Source organism: Physeter macrocephalus, chromosome 16 (genome assembly GCF_002837175.3).
Source record: "Physeter macrocephalus isolate SW-GA chromosome 16, ASM283717v5, whole genome shotgun sequence".
In the NCBI taxonomy this organism is placed as follows: domain Eukaryota; kingdom Metazoa; phylum Chordata; class Mammalia; order Artiodactyla; family Physeteridae; genus Physeter; species Physeter macrocephalus.
This window is the reverse complement of record NC_041229.1, coordinates 29,085,829-29,109,486: the sequence shown is the minus strand read 5'-3', so window position 1 is coordinate 29,109,486 and position 23,658 is coordinate 29,085,829. Positions and strand designations below refer to the sequence as shown.

Below are 23,658 nucleotides of genomic sequence, written 5' to 3'. Positions count from 1 at the left end.
AGCGGCTGGGCCCGTGAGCCATGGCCGCTGAGCCTGCGCGTCCGGAGCCTGTGCTCCGCAACGGGAGAGGCCACAACAGAGGGAGGTCCGCATACCACAAAAAAAAAAAAAAAAAAAAAAAAAAAAAAAAAAAAAAAAAAGAATAGGGTGTTGTTATCATTAATATTTTGTAAAGAAAATTAATTGCTTTTTCTACTAAACATGCTATTTTAAAAGGTCCACCATATTTTCATAGGTGATTTTTTTTTTTTTTTTTGAGGGGATAGGAAGCTGTACCTTCCGTTTGGTATTAGGAACACCTCCAGATCAGGAATTGTTTGCTGGGGCTGTTTTAGAAACTCATGAATTAGATAATAAGATTTATACTAAAACAAATATCTATGTCAGGCCTATGCATTTCTGAACACACTGGAGAAGAGGAAACATGAATTAGGGATCTTAAGTCAATGCTTATAGAATAAAGCAGAAACCCTGTCCTTTGTGAAATTCTTATTTGATATTGGCCTCTATGAAAATACGAAATCTGGTTGCTGATTGGACTTCAAAGATTTGGTTTCACCTATATATTTCTATCCTTGGAGGCATTATTTATATTTTGAGGCAACGTAAAGCATTTTGGGGAAGAGTTTTGGGGAACCACACTTACACTAGTTCTGGGATGGAGGTCCCTCCCTCAGTGCTCTCTTGGCTTGTTTAGCTCAAGGCAGTTACTCTGGTGCCTACAATCTACTAGCCTTGAGAGTCTCCCCACCATATGAACTCCCATGGTGGAGAATCATGTCTCTTTTACCAGCACATCTCTAGCAGCTAAAGTGCCTGGCTAGATATTCAGCAAATATTCAGTAAACGACTGATAAATTAAGCAAAACTCACTTCCAAAGTGCTGCTTAAAATCCAGGAAAGGATTTACTTTTTTTCCTTGATTACATTATAAAACTGATTTGTCTACTTTTTAAAATCAGTTAAGATTATTTAAGGAAGCTTAAGTTTCTGTCCTTTCTCTTAAGCCTAGTTTGTATATATTGCTTTTAGATGTTAAAGGAAGCTTTGGCAACTCAGAAGTGGATTTCATCCTGACTTTCAACTTTATTTAGATTCATGTTTTATATACAGAAAGCAGATTGCTAAAAAATCAAGTCTCTCCTGAACAGGCTGCAAACTAGCTTGATCTTTGACTTAAAAATACTCCAGTAAGCTGAACACTGAAGGTTAAGATTATAAATAAAATTTTTAAAAAAGAAGAAAAAAAAAGGAAGAATCACAAATTCTCAATTCTTATCACTACTTTTTAGTTCAAAATGCTAAAAAAAATTATAGCCATTATATTTGCCATAAAAAAAGCCCAAAGTGAACACAATGCTGGAGGGAAAGATAGACAGTATTGATGATACAATCAATAAGAGGTTGGTGAGGCCACTTTCTTTCATTCTTACCTCCAGTCTTTACTGAAATTGCCTGTTGTCATACCTAACAATAGACATGAGGCATCTGTGATACTACGGAAAGAGTAACAGATGAGAGGTTAGAAAACTTGTACTTGAATCTGATCCACTGTGTGACTTTAGGCAAGTCACTGCACTTCTCTCTGTGCCATGGTTTCATCAACTGTACAGCAAGAAGATGGCCTAGCCTACCTCAAAGAAGCCTTCCAGCCCTAAAATTTAGTGAGTCTATGCAGTCATCATATAAACATGCTCTAGAAATAGTCATTACTACTACTTGTAGTAAGGTACAACTTTTATGATTTAATGTATACTCTGAAAAAATGTTGAAATGTAAAAAAACCCTGTTAAACAACTTAATGCAGACATCTAAATACCCTATTGTTTATTAAGTATTGTTTCTTTAACATTGTGTTAAGAGCTCTCCATCTAGTAACTGATCTTCACATTCACTTTATAATATAGGTGTTTTTCTCTTTTTTGTTTATTTGTTTGTTTTTTGTTTTCAATCTCTGAGGTCTGAGAGGGGTTGAGTAATTTCCCAAGAATACGTAGCTAGCAAGTGGTAGGGGCAGGATTTCAGCTCAGGTCTTGCTATCTTTAATCATTATTCCATACAGCCTCTCATCAGTCTAGATTTCCTTTTCATAATAATAAATTTCATTAACCTCTGTTAGTATAAATTGGATGCTCTATTATACAACATATGTGTCTCTTTAAGACATTATTTTTCTGTATACACATTGGGAACCCTCTTATCAACATAGCTGAAACAGCAATGGATTGATCAATTTAAAACACCAGTTAAAATGGAGAGTTTTATATTTTATTTTAGCTTAAAAATAAAAATGTGCATTCCAGTGACCAAGTTCTGATGAAGTACAGAGATCTTTTCTTTCAGTATGTCTCATACTGATAAAATCTTTGTAATCTTTCTTGAATAAGCCACATCCATAACTCATCCATAATTTCCAATTTTTCTTTCTTGAAAGTAGAAAAATAATTAAAGATACATATGAAGTAATTTATAGATGGAGTCCTTCAGGCTTCTTAGATTTATTTTATTTTATTTTCACTCTGGAGAAGAGTTCAATTGTCTCACTCATACCTAACTCAACAACATATTTTTTTAGGAACTCATCATTAAAGCTTGGAAAAAGTATTCAATTAAATATTTTTGGAAACAAAACTCTCCTTTGTTTTGTTGTGTCACACAATATTTAAATTATGTAATGACATTAATGTGTACAACTGGAAGACATATGTTTGGGAACAAATATAGTAGTCTCCCCTATCCACAGGGGATACAGTTCAAGACCCTCAGTGGATGCCTGAAACCATGGCTAGTACGGAACTCTATATATACTCTGTTTTTCCTATATATACATACCTATAATAAAATTTAATTTATAAATTAAGTACAGTAAGAGATTAACAACAATAACTAATAATAAAATAGAACAACTATAGCAATATACTGTAATAAAGGTTATATGAATGTGCAATATACTGTAATAAAGGTTATATGAATGTGGTCTCTCTCTTACTCTATCTCAATATCTTATTGTACAGATTTAATGTCTTTTCCATCTTAACTAAGCACTTATCGTGCACTGTGGCCTTAACATTTGCAGTTTGAGATGCAACAGTAAAACCAGCAAAATTTCATTTTCCTTCTTCACAATTTTATAGATAGAAGGTTTGTTCTTACCATAGATCTTAGCAACCTCAGCATATGATGTTTTTTCCTTATTAAGTTGAGAACTTTCACTTTTGCACTTAAAGGAAGTACTTTAAGACTTCTCTGGCATATCTGAATTGCCAGCATCGCTATTCTTGGACTTTGGAGCCATTGTTAAATAAAATAAGGGTGACTTGAACACAACAAGCACTATGATACCTCAACATAACCTACGATGGCTACTGAGTGACTAAAGGGCTTTGGACAAAAAGATGATTCACTTTGTCAGTGGACTACAGTGGGACAGCAGGAGATTTCATCATGCTACACAAAAGAGCGCACAATTTAAAACTTGTGGTTTTTTTTTTTTTAATTTCTGGAAGTTTCCATTTAATATTTTCCCACCGCAGTTGACTGCGTGTAACTGAAACCATGGAGAGAGAAACGGTGGATAAGGGCGGACTGCTGTATAACAGACCCGTGGTGTGTGTGTGTGTGTGTGTATATATATATATATATATATATATATATGTCTCAATCATGGAAGCAAAAATGCATACAAGGGAAGTAACACAAAAGCACTGCAATCACTGTGCTCATCAGTTTGTCAGAATGTTTTAAATTAAGACTAGACCATGTGGTTAAGCTAGCTCTTGGGGTAACGGAGTCCTGCTGTACTAATTTGTTTATCTGGTAGAAAATATTTTCACATTTCTTCAGAATAAACTCAAATGGCAAGATATGTACCTTAATACCAAGGAATCATTCAGATTTTGTGCGGTCTGACACATACAATTTGGGATGTTCTCTTTAAGAAAACTATCATTTTATATTATAAATATAAAATTAGGTAATAGGGCCTTGGAAGGGACCTAGTAAGGGAAGGACCCTGAAGCTTAAGTTTCATTAGCTTCCAAGTCAGTCCACCAGTGCTACCCACAGACACCTTGCTCTTGCTTCAAGATTGAGCTTCATCTGAGTTGCACTCTGCTGATGTTCATTCAATCATTTAGCAAATACTTACTGAGCATCTCCTATACACCTGGCACTATTCCAGGAGCCAGGCATACAGTAGGGAATAAAAGAGACAAAGTCTCTATCCTAACAGAGCTCAGATTCTTGGGAGAATACAGAACATACACAAATAAAAATGAATGATACAATTTCAAGTAGAGGTAAGTGAGAAGGGTGCACGAGGGCATACTAAAAAAGTCAATGTTTTCAAAACCACTTCTTCACTGGAAACAAAAAGTGCCTTATGAATAAAATATTTTCCATAACAATAGAGTCATGCTGTGTCCTGACATAAAGAGTTGTTGAAGAGATTCTGAGCTCATGAAGCAGTGCCTTTCTTAGCCTTCCTTAGCCTTTCCAATCTTGGGTGTTTGTTTTGAAAACTAGGTACACCATGCTGAGGTCCTTCCTGGGATGAGACATCAAAATGGGCAACTCAGGTTGCAACCCCCACTGAAAGAAATAAATTTTACAGCAATGAGAGTTTTACATAACATCATTGCATATAAGCCTCTCACAGGAACACAATCCAATGAGATGTTTCTAAAATCAGTTAAGGAAAAAAAGTACACCCTTACAAGCCATTCTACTTGATAGAACACTTTTGCTTGCCCAAATTACAAACAGATTAAAAGCTCATGCCAACAAACACCCAACCAAAAGCTTGGTAGAAATATGTCACTCAGGAAAAGTAGAAATTATTTATATTTCTGTAATAACTTTTATTAATCTCCTTTCACTTCTTGGCCATGGAGTAAATGAATGATAGATCTGAAATTTTAAAATGCAGAACAACAGTTTTCATAACATTTAATTTTCCTTAAAAAAAAGGCATGCTCCAAATATATGCTGTCCAAAGCTTCTAAAGCTGAGGAGATATGGGTAATTTAATAAAAATCTGTACCAAATATATAATAGGTAAACCCCCTCCCAAACACATAGCAGTATTTTGGGTTTTTTTGCAGATCTTTTACTGATCAGCCAGAAAGAGTAATTCTTTAAACTGGTCAAGTGATAAAAAGAGAATGTTATAATTACCTAAGTCAAATTAAGCTGTAAATGAAAAGGAAAACCAGTGCTGGTTAAACACAGCTTTTTTCCATCCATAGCAGAGAAATGAAGTGCCAGCTGCTGTTTTCAAAAGAAGCTTCTCATATATCAGAAATTTTGCACCTGCATATAATATAAACTGAGTAGCCCGGTTGACTGCAAGTTTATGAGATGACTGCAAAAAAAATGTTTTAAAGAGTATACATGAAAATAACCAGAAACGTCAACTCTAATGATGTTGATATAAGAAAACAAAATATAAACCACATAAAACTTGCCCATGCTGGGTTATTAATCCCCCTAAAAAGTGACACAGTCAATTTAAACACGTTGCAACAAACAGAGGGAGATACAGTTTTCATAAGTTCAATATTTTTTTATGTTGGAAAAACACCAGTGATAACTTGTGTTTGTCTACATAAATAATCTTAAGATACTATGTTGTTCAAATCAGTAATGCCTAGCATCATGTGGTTACTGAGTATTTGCAATGTGACTAGTCTGAAATAGGATGTGTTATATGTATATATAAAATGCATATCATATTTTGAAGGCTCAATATGATAAAAATAATATAAAAAGAAATCAGTATTTTAAAAATATTTATTAAACATTGAAATAATAATATTTGGATATAGATTGGATTAAATAAAATATATTATTAAAATTAACTTCATGCTTTTCTTTTTACTTTTTTATATGGTTACGAAAGTTTTTAAAATAACATTGGTTTGCATTATATTTCTGTTGGACAATAATGGCCTACAGTGGTAAGAATTGGGTTCAATTTGAGCTAAGGGAACTGGGCTCAGAAATTCAACTGGAATTCTCTGACTCTGTCCTAAACTCCAAATTTCTAATAATCCTAATATTTGCAAATATGTCATCTAGAAATATCTATGTTCCATCACCTAACATATAATATCATCATTGCACTTACACATATCATATTACATCAGCATACTCTCCATACCAATAAGTACTCTGTGGATGGTAGCTATTATCACATGATTATCATATAGTTAATTAACAAAATAATTTTTATCACATCACTTTCAACACTTTGCCCCAGAACTTAGTATAGAAACTGACACATAATAGTCTCACGACAAACTCTGTGGCATAAACAAATGAATAAACTATGAGACAACAAATGCATAAATGACACATTTAGGTTAAGGGAAAATTTTAAGAATCAATGAAAATATGATGAAATAGGATCACTGTCCTTTTCATCATGTCAGGACTTAATCTTATCTGAAAAATAGGTAAGATTTGGAACAAGAATTTCCTAAATATTCTGATATGGAACTAGGGAAGAAGTAAGGCTTGTCTTACTAGAGAATTCTCAAAGGCAGAAATCAAAATGCACCATTAAAATGTCAATACAGCTTTATTGGCCAATGAAATTTTACAGTTAGAAAACTTCTCAACAAATAGGCAGTTCAACCATTCATCTTTCACATCAAAGACCCTTTATTAGTTTCCTGTGAGTGCTGTAACAAATTGCCACAAGTTTACTGGCTTAAAACAACACACACTTATTCTCTTAGAATCCTGGAGGCCACAAGTTTGAAATCAGTTCAAAGAGCCAAAATCAAGGTGTTGGCAGGGTCTTGCTCCTTCCGGATGCTTGAGTGGAGAATCTGTTCCTTGCATCTTCCAGCCTCTGGTGGCTGCTAGCATTCCTTGGTTTGTGGTCGTAGCAGCACTCAAATCTCCGTTTCTGTGGTCACATTGCCCTCTCTTCTGCCTGTGTCAAATCTCCCTAGGTCTCTCTCCCATAAGGGCATTTGTGATTGCATCAGGGCCCATTGAGATAATTCAGGATAATCTCACCTTTTCAAGATCCTAAGCTAAATCACATCTGCAGAGTCTTTGACATAGAACATAGCAGTTAGGTACCAGAATTAGGACATGAGGGTCATTATTCAGCCTCATACAGACCCCAATACATAGTTTTCCAATCTGCCCTAAAGCATTCACTAAAAATGGTCACTTTTGTATACCACTTTGAAATTTTTATTAAACCTGGATGAACACAACCAAATTTTTTAATGTGGAATTATGTGGCTATTGCACACCCATAACTGATTACTGCTCTGCATCTAGGTAGAGAGCTGCACGTTTCATGTTCTTACACTTTTACATGCTCACCACTCTGCCCTGTGTCTCCTTAGGATCTCAGAAACTGCAACATTCAGAGAAGATGACTTCTCACTTTTGATATCATAATAATGCTTTTGTCCCCCAAAGTAACTTATTTTTGATAAACCCATTCACCTGACAAGTAATGAGGAGTCTCCAGGGACTTACTGCAAGTCTAGAGTGGCCAACTAGCTGGCCATGCACTCAAAGGAAATTTGTCAGCCAGTAGCTGTGCACATGCAACTGTTGTTCAGAAAATGATTTTCAACTAATCAATGTTTCTAAATTGGACTTTCAGGAATTTTATACACACAAACTAGATGAGTAAAGGGTACAAAGCAGTAAAATAGTCATGTATTTTCAACATATTTTAATTATACTTAAAATTTATTGAGGTCATATGGTCTATAATAGTTATATATTAATGACAGATTACCATGATTTGTAGTTTATTCTTTTCAATGTATTTGGAAAATATAAAATTTCCCTAGTTGAACTGACATGCCCAACCAAGAGAGGGAGTGAAAAAAAAAAAAAATAGGATGCACAAAGCTGTCTTTTTTCTGCTGCCATCCAGTGGTCAAATAATCATAGTGCATATCACATGTTAAAAAGTTAAGTCTTTCTGGGTAGGTAAGTGAGCCCCTATATTTGTTTTTATGTTTCAGAAATATTTAGCCTAAAATCTAAAACAAAGAACGTATGATTCCCAGTTCTACAATTAAAAGTTACTTTTCTGCTCAAATCTTAATTGATATAATAATAGTAATAACCAATAAAGGATTTGTCTTTCAATCCTCAAATAGTATTGTGCTCAACAACAGCTTAATCAATATCATTTTTTTTCTGAACTAAATATTAGGATAGATGATTTACAGTTACAATTTGCTCAACAGGACAGAGTATTTAAAAAAAACCAACAAAGTAACATGATGGTGGCACACAGATGGCCCTGTCTTGCCCTTTGTTTATTCCCATGAATACTTTATCTCATCAGCTGAAGTATAAGCTTTAACAGAATAGAGAGTGTGCCCTAGGTTTAACTGTTTCTGCCTCAGTGCTTCATCCAGAGATTTGCATGTACTCAGTACTCAATAAATATTTGTTGAACAAATGAGTAGTGTTTATGTTTATTGCAGTTGGGTCTGGTGAAAAGTAGTAAACTAAAGAATTGAATGAAAACAATATAAAGCCACAGTGGCTCTTCCTGGGGTATTTAAATAATCTCCGCATATGCTATACTTAAACTAAATTCCAAATAGCTCTGACACCATCCCTCTCCCTCTCTCATTTTTTTTTTTTTTTTTTTTTTTCTGCGGTACGCGGGCCTCTCACTGTTGTGGCCTCTCCCGTCGCGGAGCACAGGCTCCGGACGCGCAGGCTCAGCTGCCATGGCTCACGCGCCCAGCCTCTCCGTGGCATGTGGGATCTTCCCGGACCGGGGCACGAACCCGTGTCCCCTGCATCGGCAGGCGAACTCCCAACTACTGTACCACCAAGGAAGCCCTCTCTTTTTTTTTAATTAGCAACTATCTAAAACTCTTTTAATTCCATGTTTAGCAACTTCATCTATGGACTTTTTGTTTTCATAGGAAATGTATACTATTTTATTCCATTCAATAGCAACTCTCTTATTTAATCCTCAGTAAAATAGCGTGAACATGTTCTCTCTCTGTAGATAAATCTTTAAACAGAATGGAGATGCATTACTCTTTCCTTAGCTTTCCATAGTCAATCATCCTGACTGAACCTTAAGACTTGTTTCATGATCCTTAATTTATTTCTTCTTCTTTCTTTTGAACTTTATTAAGTAGTGGGAACTTCACGTAAAAGTACTCAAATACTAATTCTGGAAAGGAAAGGTATACCAAAAGGGATTGATTCTAGTCAGAATATGTGTGAGGTTTTTTTGGCCGGGGGGAGGGGAGCGTTGCGTGGGGGAGAAACAGTTGAAAATTCTCCACATTTCATTGATATTAGTCCAAAATTAACCCCAAAGTGTCATGCTTATGCCTAAGGGAGCAGTCTAAAAGTATATATGATCTTGAAATTTTCAACAAAGTCATTTGGAAATGACCAATTCTTCACACCAAGCCACTGTCTATAATGGCTATGAAAGTACTTTGTCATGTTATAAGAACTCTAGGAATCTCAGCTATTAGTACTATACACCCACAATCATGAATACCACTTTATTTTTTTTTTGACTTTTTAAAATTTTTTATGCAATTTTTGAAGGTTACTTTCCATTTACAGTTATTACAAAATATTGGCTATATTCCCCATCTTGTGCAATACATCCTTCAGCCTATCTTACACCCAATAGTTTGTACCTCCCACTCCCCGACCCCTATATTGCCTCTCCCTCTTTCCCTGGTAACCATTAGTTTGTTCTCTATATCTGTGAGTCTGCTTCTTTTTTGTTATATTCACTAGTTTGTTGTATTTTTTAGATTCCACATATAAATGGTATCATACAGTATTTATTTTTCTCAGTCTGACTTAATTTCACTTAGCATAATGCCCTCCCAGTCCATCCATGTTGCTGCAAATGGCAAAATTTCCTCTTTCTTATGGCTGAGTAGTATTCCACTGTACATATACACCACATCTTCTTTATCCATTTATGTGTTGATAGACACTTAGGTTGTTGCCATATCTTTGCAATTGTAAATAATGCTGCTATGAACAATGGGGTGCATGTATCTTTTTGAATTAGTGTTGGTGTTTTTTTCAGATATAAACCCAGGAGTGGAATTGCTGAGTCATATGGTAGTTCTATTTTTAGTTTTTTGAGCATCCTCCATACTGTTTTCCCACAGTGGCTGCACCAATTTACATTCCCACCAACAGTGTTAGAGGGTTCCCTTTTCTCCACATCTTTTTTTTTTTTTTTAACATCTTTATTGGAGTATAGTTGCTTTACAATGGTGTGTTAGTTTCTGCTTTATAACGAAGTGAATCAGCTATACGTATACATATATCCTCATATCTCCTCCCTCTTGCATCTCCCTCCCACCCTCCTTATCCCACCTCTCTAGGTGGTCACAAAGCACAGAGCTGATCTCCCTGTGCTATGTGGCTGCTTCCCACTAGCTATCTGTTTTACATTTGGTAGTGTATATGTGTCCATGCCACTCTCTCACTTCGACTACTTACTTTAAAAACATGATAGTACATAGTTGATTACTTCATGTTCACTGTGCATGCATTTCATGCAAATGAGTGCTTCTCTATTACCTCCCTCCTCTAGATTTCATCCACATGGATATTGTATAAGCTCCTAAAGCATAAAGTATCCACAAATTAATTTTCTATCTTCATGACCTTCCTTCATCTATTCTTCCTCTTCTAATCCTTATCCTGTTCAATAATACAAACAGCCATCCAGACAATTAACAGAAACCTTACAGTCACCCTAGATTCAGAGTTTAAACATCCTCGCTCCCATTCATTTACAATCTGATAGGGCTCATGTGGCCCAAATATCAGTCATAAACAGAAGGCAGTGATTGGTTGATTTACTGACTCTTCAAACCTTATTGAGGAGAAGTCCTACGTGCTGGGCAATGAAACAGACAATGAGATGCACAGCTTCATTAAATATAACAAGTATGCTCACATCAGCAGATGGCAGATTTGTAAATAAATAAGTACCATGGAAACATTGGGAAAACAAAGGAGTAGCCAATTCTACCTAGGGAGGATTGGGAGTCAGAAAAGGCTACATAGGGTGGTGCAATTCCTGTCTAAAATGTGATACCTGGTCAGCACATTCACTCAATAGTTCATTCAAAAACAATTATGATGTGTCTAGAAGAAAAACAACAAAAGGATTAATACTGCTAAGGAATTCACCATTGGATGAATAACCCAATATTTTTAAAAACTGATAATTTCACTGTGAGGCCCACTGAATTGGAGCATTTCCTTTAAATGCCAGTGGGATCACCCATTGCAGACCTCAAGAAGTGAAATAAAAAGACAGATCAAAAGCTCAATAAACAGCAGAAGCAGTAAAAATAGATTTACACATCATTCACATATAAGTAGCAATTGACACTTTGGAAAAAACTAAGATCCTCTTGAGACTAACAGTGAGGAAAAGTGAGAAGATAAGGCTAAGGCCAGAGCCTTAAGGGCAGACAGGAAGATGAAGACTCAGCCAAGGAGACAAAAAAATAAATAAGTAAAAGAACGCTCAATGATATAAGGGAAAATTTCTATGTGGTTATTCAATGTCATATTTCTATAGTATAAGTATTCTGTTTTTTAAATATTATAAGTTTATATAATGTATATGTACATATCTACCTCCAAAATGCTTCAATTGTAGAGCTTGATAGGTTATAATATGACATTATTTTTTAACTTTAGACGTTGTTTCTTTTTATATTAACAAGATCCCAATTATATTCTAAGATTTTTCCCACTACTTTCACTATTCATAATGGTTACAGGGACAGAACAAAACATAAGATACACTTTTTAAGCCTTTTCTAATCTTGTTTCTCCAAAGAACCTAAAATAAGTACTGTGTTAATTCTGGCTTTATTTCTATCACCATTTCAAACTTACATTGAGGAATAGTTAAGGCAAAGGAGGGGTAGTGTCAAACCAAAGGAAGAGATCATTTCAAGAATGATCACAAAGGAGGCTACAGATCACAGTGACCTCACCCAGAGTGGTAGGGATGACTTCAAACTGCAATGGGTAAGGGAAACAAGAAGTAGAGACAGTAAGGCATGTTGACACCGAAGAAGTTTATATGGTGCTAAAATGAAGAAAAACATTAAAACAACTTATATATGTTGTGGGAGAATGCAAAGACACTTAAACATATGTGTGGGCTAACAGGATGGAGACAATAAGCAGGGAAAGTTTAAATACAGGAGAGTAGTAAACTCTGTGGGTTTAGGGCATGGGTTTGAAGGAGTCAGAAAGAGGAGGAATCCTGCACAGGAGAGAGACCAAGAGCACAACACCCTCATGCACGACTGAACAGAGTCTAATTTATAAGAGCACTGCTACCTCCCTGATCCCGACATAGTATTAACACTAATCCCAGTTTTACACTGTTGTTGTTGTTCAGCAACTACATCATTTGTTGAAGCATAAACTGTGTTCAACTAAACCAGTTAGAAGATAAAGATATAGACATATCTCTATCTATCTATCTATCTATCATTCTATCTCTCTAGCATAGCATAAACTGAAATTAATTCAAGTTATTCCATTCTGTAATTATGCAGTTGTTTTTATTTTCTAACCAAAGAGCTAGATTTTGCATTTATCCCTGTTGAATTTCGTTTTGATCGGATCAGCCCATCATTTCAACCTAAGAGTATGCAGATTCTCTAATTCAGCAGTCAGCAAACTACAGCCTGCAGGCCCACTGCCTGTTTTTGTAAATAAAGTTTTACTGGAACACAGCCACACACATTCATTCATGGAATTCCTATGGCTGCTCTCATGCTATAATGGCAGAATTGAATAGTTGCAACAGAGACCTCATGACTTTAGGCAAGCCTAAAATATTTATTATCTGGCCCTTTATAGAAAAAATCAGCCAAACTCTATCTAATTCAACCTGTTAACTATTTTTTCCAGACAAAATATGCAAGTAAATGTGTTTTCTGTGTCTTCATTCAAGTTATTCAGAATCCTGAAACCAACAGGGTCTAATCCAAAATGCAGATAAAAATTCCTGTTCACCTCCCTCTTGGATACACAAATCTATTAGTTATCACTAAAAGAATGATAATAACAGTCCATTATTATCCAGACTATAATTGTTCTTTTCCACAAGGTTGTCATAGTAAGCAGTGTCAATTTTCTGGTTGAAATCCATATATACATAAGCTAATACCACTTCCAGTTTATGATCCTGGTATACCTATTAAACATACAATCTAAACTTTCCTTTATGACTCAAGAACATCCTCTAAAATCATCAATTTTACTGGGCTGTAATACAGTACTTCTCGGTGACATACAGAAAGAGGTTATAGTCCATTTGGGCTGCTATAACAAAATTCTACAGATTGAGTGGCTTAAAACTACAGATATGTATTTCTTATAGTCTGAGAGGCTGGGAAGTCCAGCAGATTCCATGTTTTTTTGCTGTCTCCTCATGTGGTAGAAGAGGTGAGGATATCTCTAGGGTCTCTTTTATGAGGGTGCTAATCTCATTCATGAGGGCCCTGCTCTCATGATTCTAATCAACTTCCAAGGGCTCTACCTCCTAAGATCATCACACTGGGGGTTGGGATTTCGACATACACATTTTGGGGGGACACAAATATTCAGTCCATTGCAAGCTGGAACTATTCTCACCTGATTCAATAAGAAGCCTAAACCAGCTGTGCTTGCTCAGGTCTTATGAATGTTTTTCAAAGCCTGAAAAAAGTAAGAGGAAGCAGGAAAACTACTAGCTGTCACTTCTCAATGCTAATAGTGTGAATATATCGAACCAGTCCTGTTCTCTATTCTAACACCATGCTCTTGCTGTGCTGTGGACAGGGAAACCGCATATGCAAGTGAGATAGAGCTACATGGAAAGTAAAGGAAAAGGGTATATAAGTGTCTACCACAGGAACTTTATGACCTCATTTATACACGTTGTGACACTGGTTTGGCCTTTAAGTGGATCTGTTGCACATATATTAGTTCATTTGGTTGCATTTTACATAGTTGAAGTTGCTGAATAGTGAAATTCTGTAAAACTAGGTTCTTGCTATATAGATTATTAAATGTTTCAGCAAAATGCAGAGCTTAGCAACAGCTTCTCACATCGGATCTGAAATGACTTGTTCAAAACTAACACAGCATATTCAACCCATTCTCAGAGCCCACACTCAAGAACTGTCACTGAGCCCCCTCAGTCCAAAGAAGGCATGCTAGATTTCAAGTTTCAAAAATCAAGAGTCCTAACATACAAGGTTTCAAATCACGTTTGGCTCATATTTATAGACAAAGCACTGCACCCAAAACTGTCCATCTTTACAAACACTCTACAAAAAGTGCTCAAGTAAAAAACCCCAAACTTGGGACAAGATCACTCTTCATAATGAAGGACATGTCACTCATGTGCTATGACCTCCCTGTCTGCACACGGCACAAATCACAAAAAACACAGTATTAATCTATAAAAATTAAAGCTAATAAATGAATGTCAGCATATCAGGGTGAAGAACAAAGATATATTACTATATTCATCATCGATGCTTGTAAGAAACCAGGGACGCTTCATTCTTATTCTGAAAAAAAAATTCTTGGAAGAAAATATTTCTTCCTGTCTGTGCACTTTTGCACTTTAGTGTCTCACAGGCTTATTCCTTTATTTAGGACTTACATTTGGTCCTAAAATACTATATGGGGATTCAGAACATTTTTGCTGCAGCATTTGTCTTGGATTCTTTCCTTTTGCTACTGTATATCATCCCCCTGTAGCTTTTTGCTGAAACTGTCCTTCACGTAAAAGTTATATAAAAATGTCCGTTTTAAAATTGCATAAATTCTGAAATGTAAAAGTTTGAAATAACTTAAAATGTTGTCAAACACTAACCAGGTTACCTTTGTGATTTACATTACCCTAACGAGACCTCAGATCCAGTTAATAAAATCCAATATCTGGCATGCTGCGCTGCAGAGGGGCTTCCAGGGTGAGGGGACCTCAGTGATATCCAGGCACTCGGCACTTTAAATTTAGAAATTTTGAACTAGGCTTCTATTTTAATACAGGAAGAATTTTATTAAAATGTTCAGCTAGTGTCTTTTTATAATAATCATATCATTTCAGCAAAGAAAGTTCAAGAGTAAGTTCCAGAAGGAAGATGATTTGCATCATGACTCAGCTCTCAAGGACAGAGACATAAATGTCTATATCCTCCAGACTCTCAGAATGATGGGATTCTCTGAGACCACATATGCTCAGGAGTCCCATGTAAGTGACTCTGGGGACATTGCTCCATTGTTTGACCCTATTGTACTAAAACAGTAAAGGTTTGCTTTCATTTGCTGAAAGGGAAAAATGCTGTATTCAAAAATCACTGTCATTCAATGAACGCACAATGGTTATTAGTATAACTCACAACCTTATGGCATCTTCCACTATACACTGTAGAGATATCTGGCTAAACTCACCTCTTTAAAAGAACCTCTATTGAGGGTTTCCCTGGTGGCGCAGTGGTTGAGACTCTACCTGCCGATGCAGGGGACACGGGTTCGTGCCCCGGTCCGGGAAGATACCATATGCCGCGGAGCGGCTGGGCCCGTGAGCCATGGCCGCTGGGCCTGCGCGTCCGGAGCCTGTGCTCCGCAACGGGAGAGGCCACAGCAGTGAGAGGCCCGCAAAAAAAAAAGAACCTCTATTGAGTAATATAACCTATGGCGGCAAGTCAAAGCCATGTTGCATTTAAAATATGTAATCTCCATTACGCTCTGTAGCCTTAATACACTTAGAGTTGAACAGAAAAATATAAATACAGAAGAACCTCAGATTTAGACACTAATGTGATTCTTAGCTTTCAGACACTTTAAAACTAATTTGTTTAAATTACCCTCTGGTTTTTTTTTGCCTTTCCTTTAAGCTCTGATCTTTGCACCAAAGTCAGTGTGCTGTCAATGAGGACAAAAGAAACTGATGTTATTTAAGAAATAAGCTTGACCACTTAAAAAAGAATCTCAGACCACAATTACTAAAATTGCAGGCCAATCACAAGATAATGATAATAGACAATAGACAATTCAAGTCCTGGCATACTAAACAACCAAACAGAACTATATTCAGAATCATTTACCACCAACACCTTTACTTTCTGAAAGCAAAAAAGGGTCAAGAAAATGAAGAGTGCATCTGTAATCTTAACCCCATAAGCAGGAAATTCTATCTAGTTAGATTTAAAAATAAGTAAGCAATACTGTCAGTTAATTGCTACCTTCACACTTCTTGATTCACACTCTGAGAAACACCAGTTGTGGCCAGTTATTATAACAAAAGCACCAACTGCACAGACTAAAATAAAAATATGTAGATGCTATTGCTAAAGGAAGATTTTCTCTGTGCTAAGAGTTGGATCAGGAATGGGTTTCAAAAGTAAATCAGTTTGAGAAAGAATAACAAATATGATATAAGGAAGCATAAATACTCAAGCACTGCAAATTGTTGTATTTTAATTCTTCTTAGCTATAGAACTTATTAGTTTCCTCCTGGAGACAGGGACCAAATTCAACCACCCTCTTCCTTGGGTCACCTTTTGTCATTCTGCAAGTGCTGGCAAGGGCTCTACAGACATCCCTTTTAGAACAAGAACATAATGTGATGAAGAGTTTTGAAAGGCCAGGAGACTGCAACAGAGCAGCCTCCTACACCGGGTAGAAGGAGACTATCTTTACCAACCTTCACACTTTATCTCCAATTCATTTCTTAACTACTTCAGTTACCTGGAGCTATTAGGTACTGGGAGACCAAAAAACAAGATTTTTTATCAGGCTGGATAGGATCCGACATACCTCATGCCAAGAACAGGGGATGCCTGTCATCATTCTTCCTTTCTTAACCCCAACATTAGGTAGCAGCTAACAGGGTCAGCAGAGACAAAACGATGGCCCTCAAGTGTAAAGACAGTTCCGTCATTAGATAATGGTTTTGAAACCCCTAGTAAGGGCCATATCTAATCTTTTGTTAGATTTCCTACAGTTTGTAATCTGAGGGCCAGGTCTTCTAAGGACGCTAAATTAATGTTTGGAAACTTTTATCTTCCCCTTATTGTATTCTCTGTTTATGTCCTCCGCAAACTTATACCCTGTCTTAATCGGATCAAGAGTATTGTCCCCTTTATTGAGCCATTAAGGAACTTTGAGAGAGCAAGTTTAAAATGTCTGGAATCAGAACAAGGGTTTAATGTAATAAGTTATTACTTTCTCTCATCAGCTCAATTGTTGCCATTAAAATTTCCCAGTGGATGTCTAAACTTTTTCTAAGACCCTTTATTCTTACTCTCTCACCAAAACTCTACAACAGTGTTTCTCAACCTTTTCTTCATATCGTCACTCCTCTGGTTAAGAAGCCTTTTTAGACATTCTCTTTTTTCTAATCACATTTGTTCCCTATGAATTGCTAATACTACAGATGTACTATATATCTGTTTATATGTACTGACCCTTTGGAGGATCACAAGCCATTGTAATTTCTAAGACTTTTTTTCACCTCCTAAGATCCAACTGCTTTCCTTTGGGGCAATATTACCTGTTTTTGAGAATGTCTCTCTATAACAAGAATAAGCTGCCTTTTGAAAATTCCCCCAACTAAAAGTTCATTATGAGTGTTAATTATTTTTACTCTGTATACAACAATTTTCTTTTAATCCAACTACCTTTCCCCCTTTCCTAGCCTTGTTTATAAATGAGATTGACACTGAGTTAAGTACTGAGCACTCTGAACTAATCAAAGTGTGTGTGTGTATGTGTGCTGTAACTGCAAAACAGCTCTAGCTAAAATATGAAGAAATAAATCCAGGGTAGTTTTCAAATTTTAATAAAATAAAGCATTAGCACTTCTCGTATAGACTAGATAGATGTACAGAGTTTTAACAGCAAAAAGTAAAATGAGATTATTCTTTTCCAAAAAACAGAGATATGAGCTGCGTGACTTGGTTTTAGTCAGAATCTTGGGTTAATGGACAATGGTTACATATTTTTCATTTTCTGTCCTTGATTTCTTGTAACTCATACTTGGGAAGCTAAGGATTACAAAATTATGGCTATGAAGTCATGCAAATTATAAATGGCATTTTACTCTATGTAGCTGAAAGGGCACATTAAGTACAAACATTAACAACTCTAAAAACTCAATGAGTAGAAGATTGTCCCTGGTGGAAACATTAATGAGTGAAACAAAGCTATAAAAGTTTAGTCTTGAGCCTAAACCTTTTTTTTAAACTAATAAGAAAATTTTGTGCTTACACTAAGATGAAAGGTTATCAAAAATGCACTGCTAGCATATTTTACACAAAATACTGTGATAAGGTAATTCTATAAATACAGGGTTACCTTCTGCCTGGAGGTTACTCTGTGGCTTCCCTGTACCCCCTCCGCTTCAGATGACTTTAGCACACTGAAATACACAGCATACTTGCCATCAGAAAATATAATAAAGTTTTTGTTTGTTTGTTTCAAAGCACAGAAGCCTTTCAGTGATGTCCAAATTAAGGACATACCAAGAGAGAAACTGATAAGAAAATAAGAAGGCTAATATGAATTTACCAGAGGTCAAATGTTGCCAGCTCCAAGAGTGAAGCCATTAAGAATAGCTTGGTGATCTCCTTAGGAGATCTGTTAGAACTTTAAGCAAGCAGAAGGAAAGAAAGATATTTTTGATGAAGGGAAAAAAAAAACAAACACAAAAACCTATGGGTCAGTTCAGGTAGATGGCGGAAACAGCTGCAAATTATTGGCAACATCAGCTGTACTTGAGAATTCAGGAATAAATCAACTTCAGTCCTTGGTGGAGGCCCAGAAAGTAAATAAACGCAATTAAAATCGCTGGGATCCAATGACCCAGGTGTCCTCCATAGTAAAGGAAAACAAATAAGTCTGCTTGGGACCTTGCTTAGGAGAGCTGTTTAAAGAGCTTTGCTTCTTGCAAACAGTTGGAAAGAATTCTATGCAAGACAACTAATAGCAGAAGCCAGGTCCCCCTGGGATACAGATAAAACTCCAAAAGGCATTTTCTCCCAGACTCTGAGTTTCTGAGCCACGCTGAACTCCACTGGAAAAATCAATCTGGGGATGAAAAGGGCAACATACTGCACACCGCAGTATGCACACCACAGTCTCCTCAACATAAATAATACATAAATAAGTTGTCACTCTGTTCCAGCTATCATTTCCTCTGAAATGAATCATTCCCTCTCCCCACACTTAAGAAAAATAAAAATAAATCACCCAGAGAAAGACACTCTTGAGTCCCTCCAGCTATCACAAATGCCCCATCTATCCGTGTTTCCAGTCCAAAAGGTGAAGAGCCTGACCGTGGTGCGGCATAGCCTGCAACTTTCTTCAACTCTGGGATGCTAGCATCAGTTGACTGTTGGACACCAAAATGACTTCTCTAGGGTCAGGGAGATGAGCCACCTGACCTATCCGATCCCCTCAGGCACGCGTCCCACACCCCTCTGTCCGTTCCGGAAGAAGGGGCTCTCTCAGGACTGGAGACAGGACCCGACCCCTCTTCCTCCCCGCCCCCACCCGCCCATACACACAACCAAGGTTCATATGAAAGACTGAAAAGGGGTGTGGGACAACAATGATGACAACAAAAAACGTGATTACTTAATTTAAAAAAAATTAAATCTGAGTCTCTTACCATCTCGCCTGAGGTTGGCGTTGCGCAAAGCTTTGATGGATGCGCTCTGCGGAGTTGCAGAAGTGTCCCGGTAGCTGCAAAAGTTTGAGCAGACTAGCGTGTAAACAAGGATGAGCCGGTGCATTGGGATCAGCGACCTAGGGACAGCGTCGCTCCAAGAAAAAGCCGGGACAGGCTCCCAGGACCACGCCGCGCTCTGGCCCCCACGCTCGCCCTGCGCTAGCCCGGGCCGCCCCGCCGTGCTAGTCGCCGAGCTCTCCCCAAACTTCCTGCATGCTGAACTTTCCGCGCGCGGGTGGCGGCCGCACTTCCTTGTGGTGCTGAGAGTTGATAAATGGTGACGGGACAAACAGCAGGTTGACGTTTGTTCGCCCCCTCCGGTGGCCGGCAGCTGCAACACAGGCTGCAGGGGGCGGGTGGCGCGGCGTCCCGGGCGGGCGAGCAGAGAAGCCTCGACCTCGGCCCCAGCGGCGGCGGCGGCCCCTGAGCTGCGCGCACTCGGGCTCCCAGACGCGGCGCGCGCACAAGGCTGCCCGGGTTCCGCCGAAGCCCGCTCTGCCACTGAGTGCGCCCAGTGTGACCGTGAGACGCAACTCTTCCCGCCACTCTGGGCTTAACCCTAGACGTTAGACCAGAGGGACAGCGGGGAACAAGGAACTGGGAGGCCGGGAGGAAGTGGGAGAGTGTAGAATCCCAAAACTTCTCCAGAGGTGATGGGCTCCTGCACCCATAAGACATGGCTCCTGCTTGGGTGATGGTGGGGTTTGGGGAGGAGGGCTGGAGTTGGAAGTTTGTCGTTTACAATAATCAAGATCAGATTCTACTCAGTCAAGATTTTACTAAGTGAAAAAGTGGAAGAGCTCAATGTGGCATATATATACAATGGAATATTACTCAGCCATAAAAAGAAACGAAATTGAGTTATTTGTAGTGAGGTGGATGGACCTAGAGTCTGTCATACAGAGTGAAGTAAGTCAGAAAGAGGAAAACAAATACCGTATGCTAACACATTTATATGGAATCTAAGAAAAAAAAAAAGGTCATGTAGGGGTAAGACGAGAATAAAGACACAGACCTACTAGGAAATGGACTTGAGGATACGGGGAGGAGGAATGGTAAGCTGTGACAAAGTGTGAGAGTGGCATGGACATATATACACTACCAAACGTAAAATAGCTAGTGGGAAGCAGCCGCATAGCACAGGGAGATCAGCTCGGTGCTTTGTGACCACCTAGAGTATAACTGATGCACTTTGTTATAAAGCAGAAACTAACACACCATTGTAAAGCAATTATACGCCAATAAAGATGTTAAAAAAAATAGTAAATGAGCTTGTTTCTGAGCTTCCTTTGAGCTCCAGTAGGTATGACCTTGGCCAAGTCAAGGTTAATTTCTCAGGGAGAAACACAGCCTGTCCTTCCTATCTCACAGGGCCCTAGATATGAGGGGCACGTGTGACCAAGTGTACAGTAAATACTCAAGGGTGTTGGTATATGTACCACCCCAACCCCCTGAAAAGTAGAAGGGGCTAGAGGTTGGGTGGGGTTGAGCCAGGACAGACAAGAAAGGTGAAGAAGTTGAGGGGGAATTGTGTTGTATTCATGGTCCACAAAAAGAGGCAGGGAACATCCAGGACTTTGGGCCTCCCTACTCTTGAGTATCTGGAAGCTCGGAGGTCCAGAGGAACTGCCTCTGGATTCCAAGAACTTCTAGATCATGCCTCTATCTCCCAGGGGTAGGGAACTATATATGGAACAGGAGCGAATCAAGACTCTGCTGCTCACTAGCTTTGTCACCTTAAGTCATTTGACCTTTTGAGCCTCAGGTTCTTTACTTAAAAACGGTGAGTAATCATTCTTTAGTTTGTATGGTTGTGGTGAGAATTATATGAAATAACTTAAGTATTTTGCTTTGTTTGTGGCTGAATCCAACCCCAGATTTACATAATTTCTCAGCTGCTCAAGGAAGAGACATTTTCCAGCTCCTGAAAGTCTGGGGTATGAGAATATCTCTATATATGATATATAGAGAGAGCTGGAAGCCCTGAGAAGCCTAGGAAATTCAGGAAAATTTAGACTTGAGATTACACCATCCAAGGCTGACTAATACATGTGTTCTTTCTACATACCCAAAAATTAATGTGGTTTACCTCTTGGCATTTTTGTCTAAAACACTGCGTATTTGTGCATTGTGAAATAAATTACAAGACCAGCATTATTTTTTTTTAAATTGACTTTATTTTTTTAGAGCAGTTTTAGGTTGACCGCAAAATTGAGAGGAAGGTCCAGAGATTTCCCGTGTGCGCTCTGCCTCCACATATGAATGGTCTTCCCCATTATCAAATCCCCCACCAGAGTGGTACATTTGTTACAACTGATGAACCTGAATTTATGGTACACTCTTGGTTACATATGGTACACATAAAAGTTACATTATGGCTCACTCTTGGTGTTGCACATTCTGTAGGTTTCGACAAATATAAAATGGCGTATTTGCCATTAAGTATTGCATATTTGCCAATATTCATACCATATTCATCATTGTGGTATCATACAGAGTATTTTCACTGCTCTAAAGATCCTCTGCTGCAACATTATTTTTTAAATAAATATCAATAGAGTGAAATACAGTAGCTTAGGAATTCAATTATCAGATTATTTCATGACTATTTTGTTTCAAACACACATAAACACAGGGATATAAGAGGTATTTCTGTCAAGCCTGATCAAAAAGTTTGTAAGTCACTGGGAGAAGAGGTCTCAAAATATAATCAGTCCCTGGAAGAGGCACCAATGAGGGACATAAACCTGGGCTTGCATTTGATCGTTTATTCACTCAGCAAGTTTTAATTAAGCATTAGATTTTCCCTCTTGCCATGGCCTAGTCTAAAATCCCTGGGGATAAAATAGTGAACATGAGAGATAAAATCTCTACTTCCTTGGAGTGTACATTCTAATGAATGAGAGAGATCATAAACAAATATATATCTGTATTAATAAGGGAAGAGGGTCAAAGATTGATGGGATAGGAGGAGGGTAATTAAAATATATGATACCACTTTTAAAAAGTGGTTGGAAACACTCATTAAATTTCATCCATAGCTCCTGACATGAGAATATAGGAAATATTAGAAAATGTGAAAGTGGCTTATGTTATTATAAGCAAATAAAAGCAAGATTATTTATCTCAATATCTTATATAAAATATTGAATTTAAAGCTCTCAAAGTAGTTTTGTCCAAGATACTAATACTGTGCTCTCACAAGGTATTATTCACTCATGTCAAATAATTACCTGAGAATAGTAAAGGATGTCACACATAATCAACATGTTCTTCATTTTTAATGTCAGTAAATACACCAAATCAACTATAAAACCAAAAAATTAGGCACCTGAGCCTAACCAATTGTTCAGAACATTGTTTTCAGTATTACCTAATACTTAATTCTTATAAATTATGTTGATTATATCAACTAAGGTATCACTGTACACAGAGTAGAATTTAATAAAAATATATTGAGAGAATGGGAAAGGTCTGGTATCAAGATAATAGATAAGATTGTATCAACTAATTTTTTACATGTATCTCAAACTAACTTACCAACAGATTGAATTTGCCACTACATTTTTTTTAAACATCTTTATTGGAATATAATTGCTTTACAATGGTGTGTTAGTTTCTGCTTTACAACAAAGTGAATCAGCTATACATATACATATATCCCCATATCTCTTCCCTCTTGCGTCTCTCTCCCTCCCACCCCTCTAGGTGATCACAAAGCACCGAGCTGATCTCCCTGTGCTATGCGGCTCCTTCCCACTAGCTATCGATTTTATATTTGGTAGTGTATATATGTCCATGCCACTGTCTCACTTTGTCCAGTTTACCCTTCCCCCTCCCCGTGTCCTCAAGTCCAATCTCTAGTAGGTCTGAGTCTTTAATCCCATCCTGCCCCT

The 23,658-nt window shown here is 37.5% G+C and overlaps 1 protein-coding gene across 2 annotated transcripts in view; it reads right to left on the bottom strand.

Annotated features, from left to right (window-relative positions):
• PDGFD (platelet derived growth factor D) overlaps window positions 1–20,145 on the bottom strand; it is a 230,071-nt gene extending 209,926 nt beyond the window's left edge. The window contains exon 1 of one of the 2 annotated variants that reach the window (XM_007107772.4): window positions 19,703–20,145. In XM_007107772.4, the coding sequence (XP_007107834.1) occupies window positions 19,703–19,826 (124 nt within the window). In that variant the 5' untranslated portion in view covers window positions 19,827–20,145. The remainder of the gene's footprint in view (window positions 1–19,702) is intronic. The other variant, XM_007107771.4, reaches the window with a different exon arrangement.
• Between the last annotated feature and the right edge of the window lie 3,513 nt (window positions 20,146–23,658).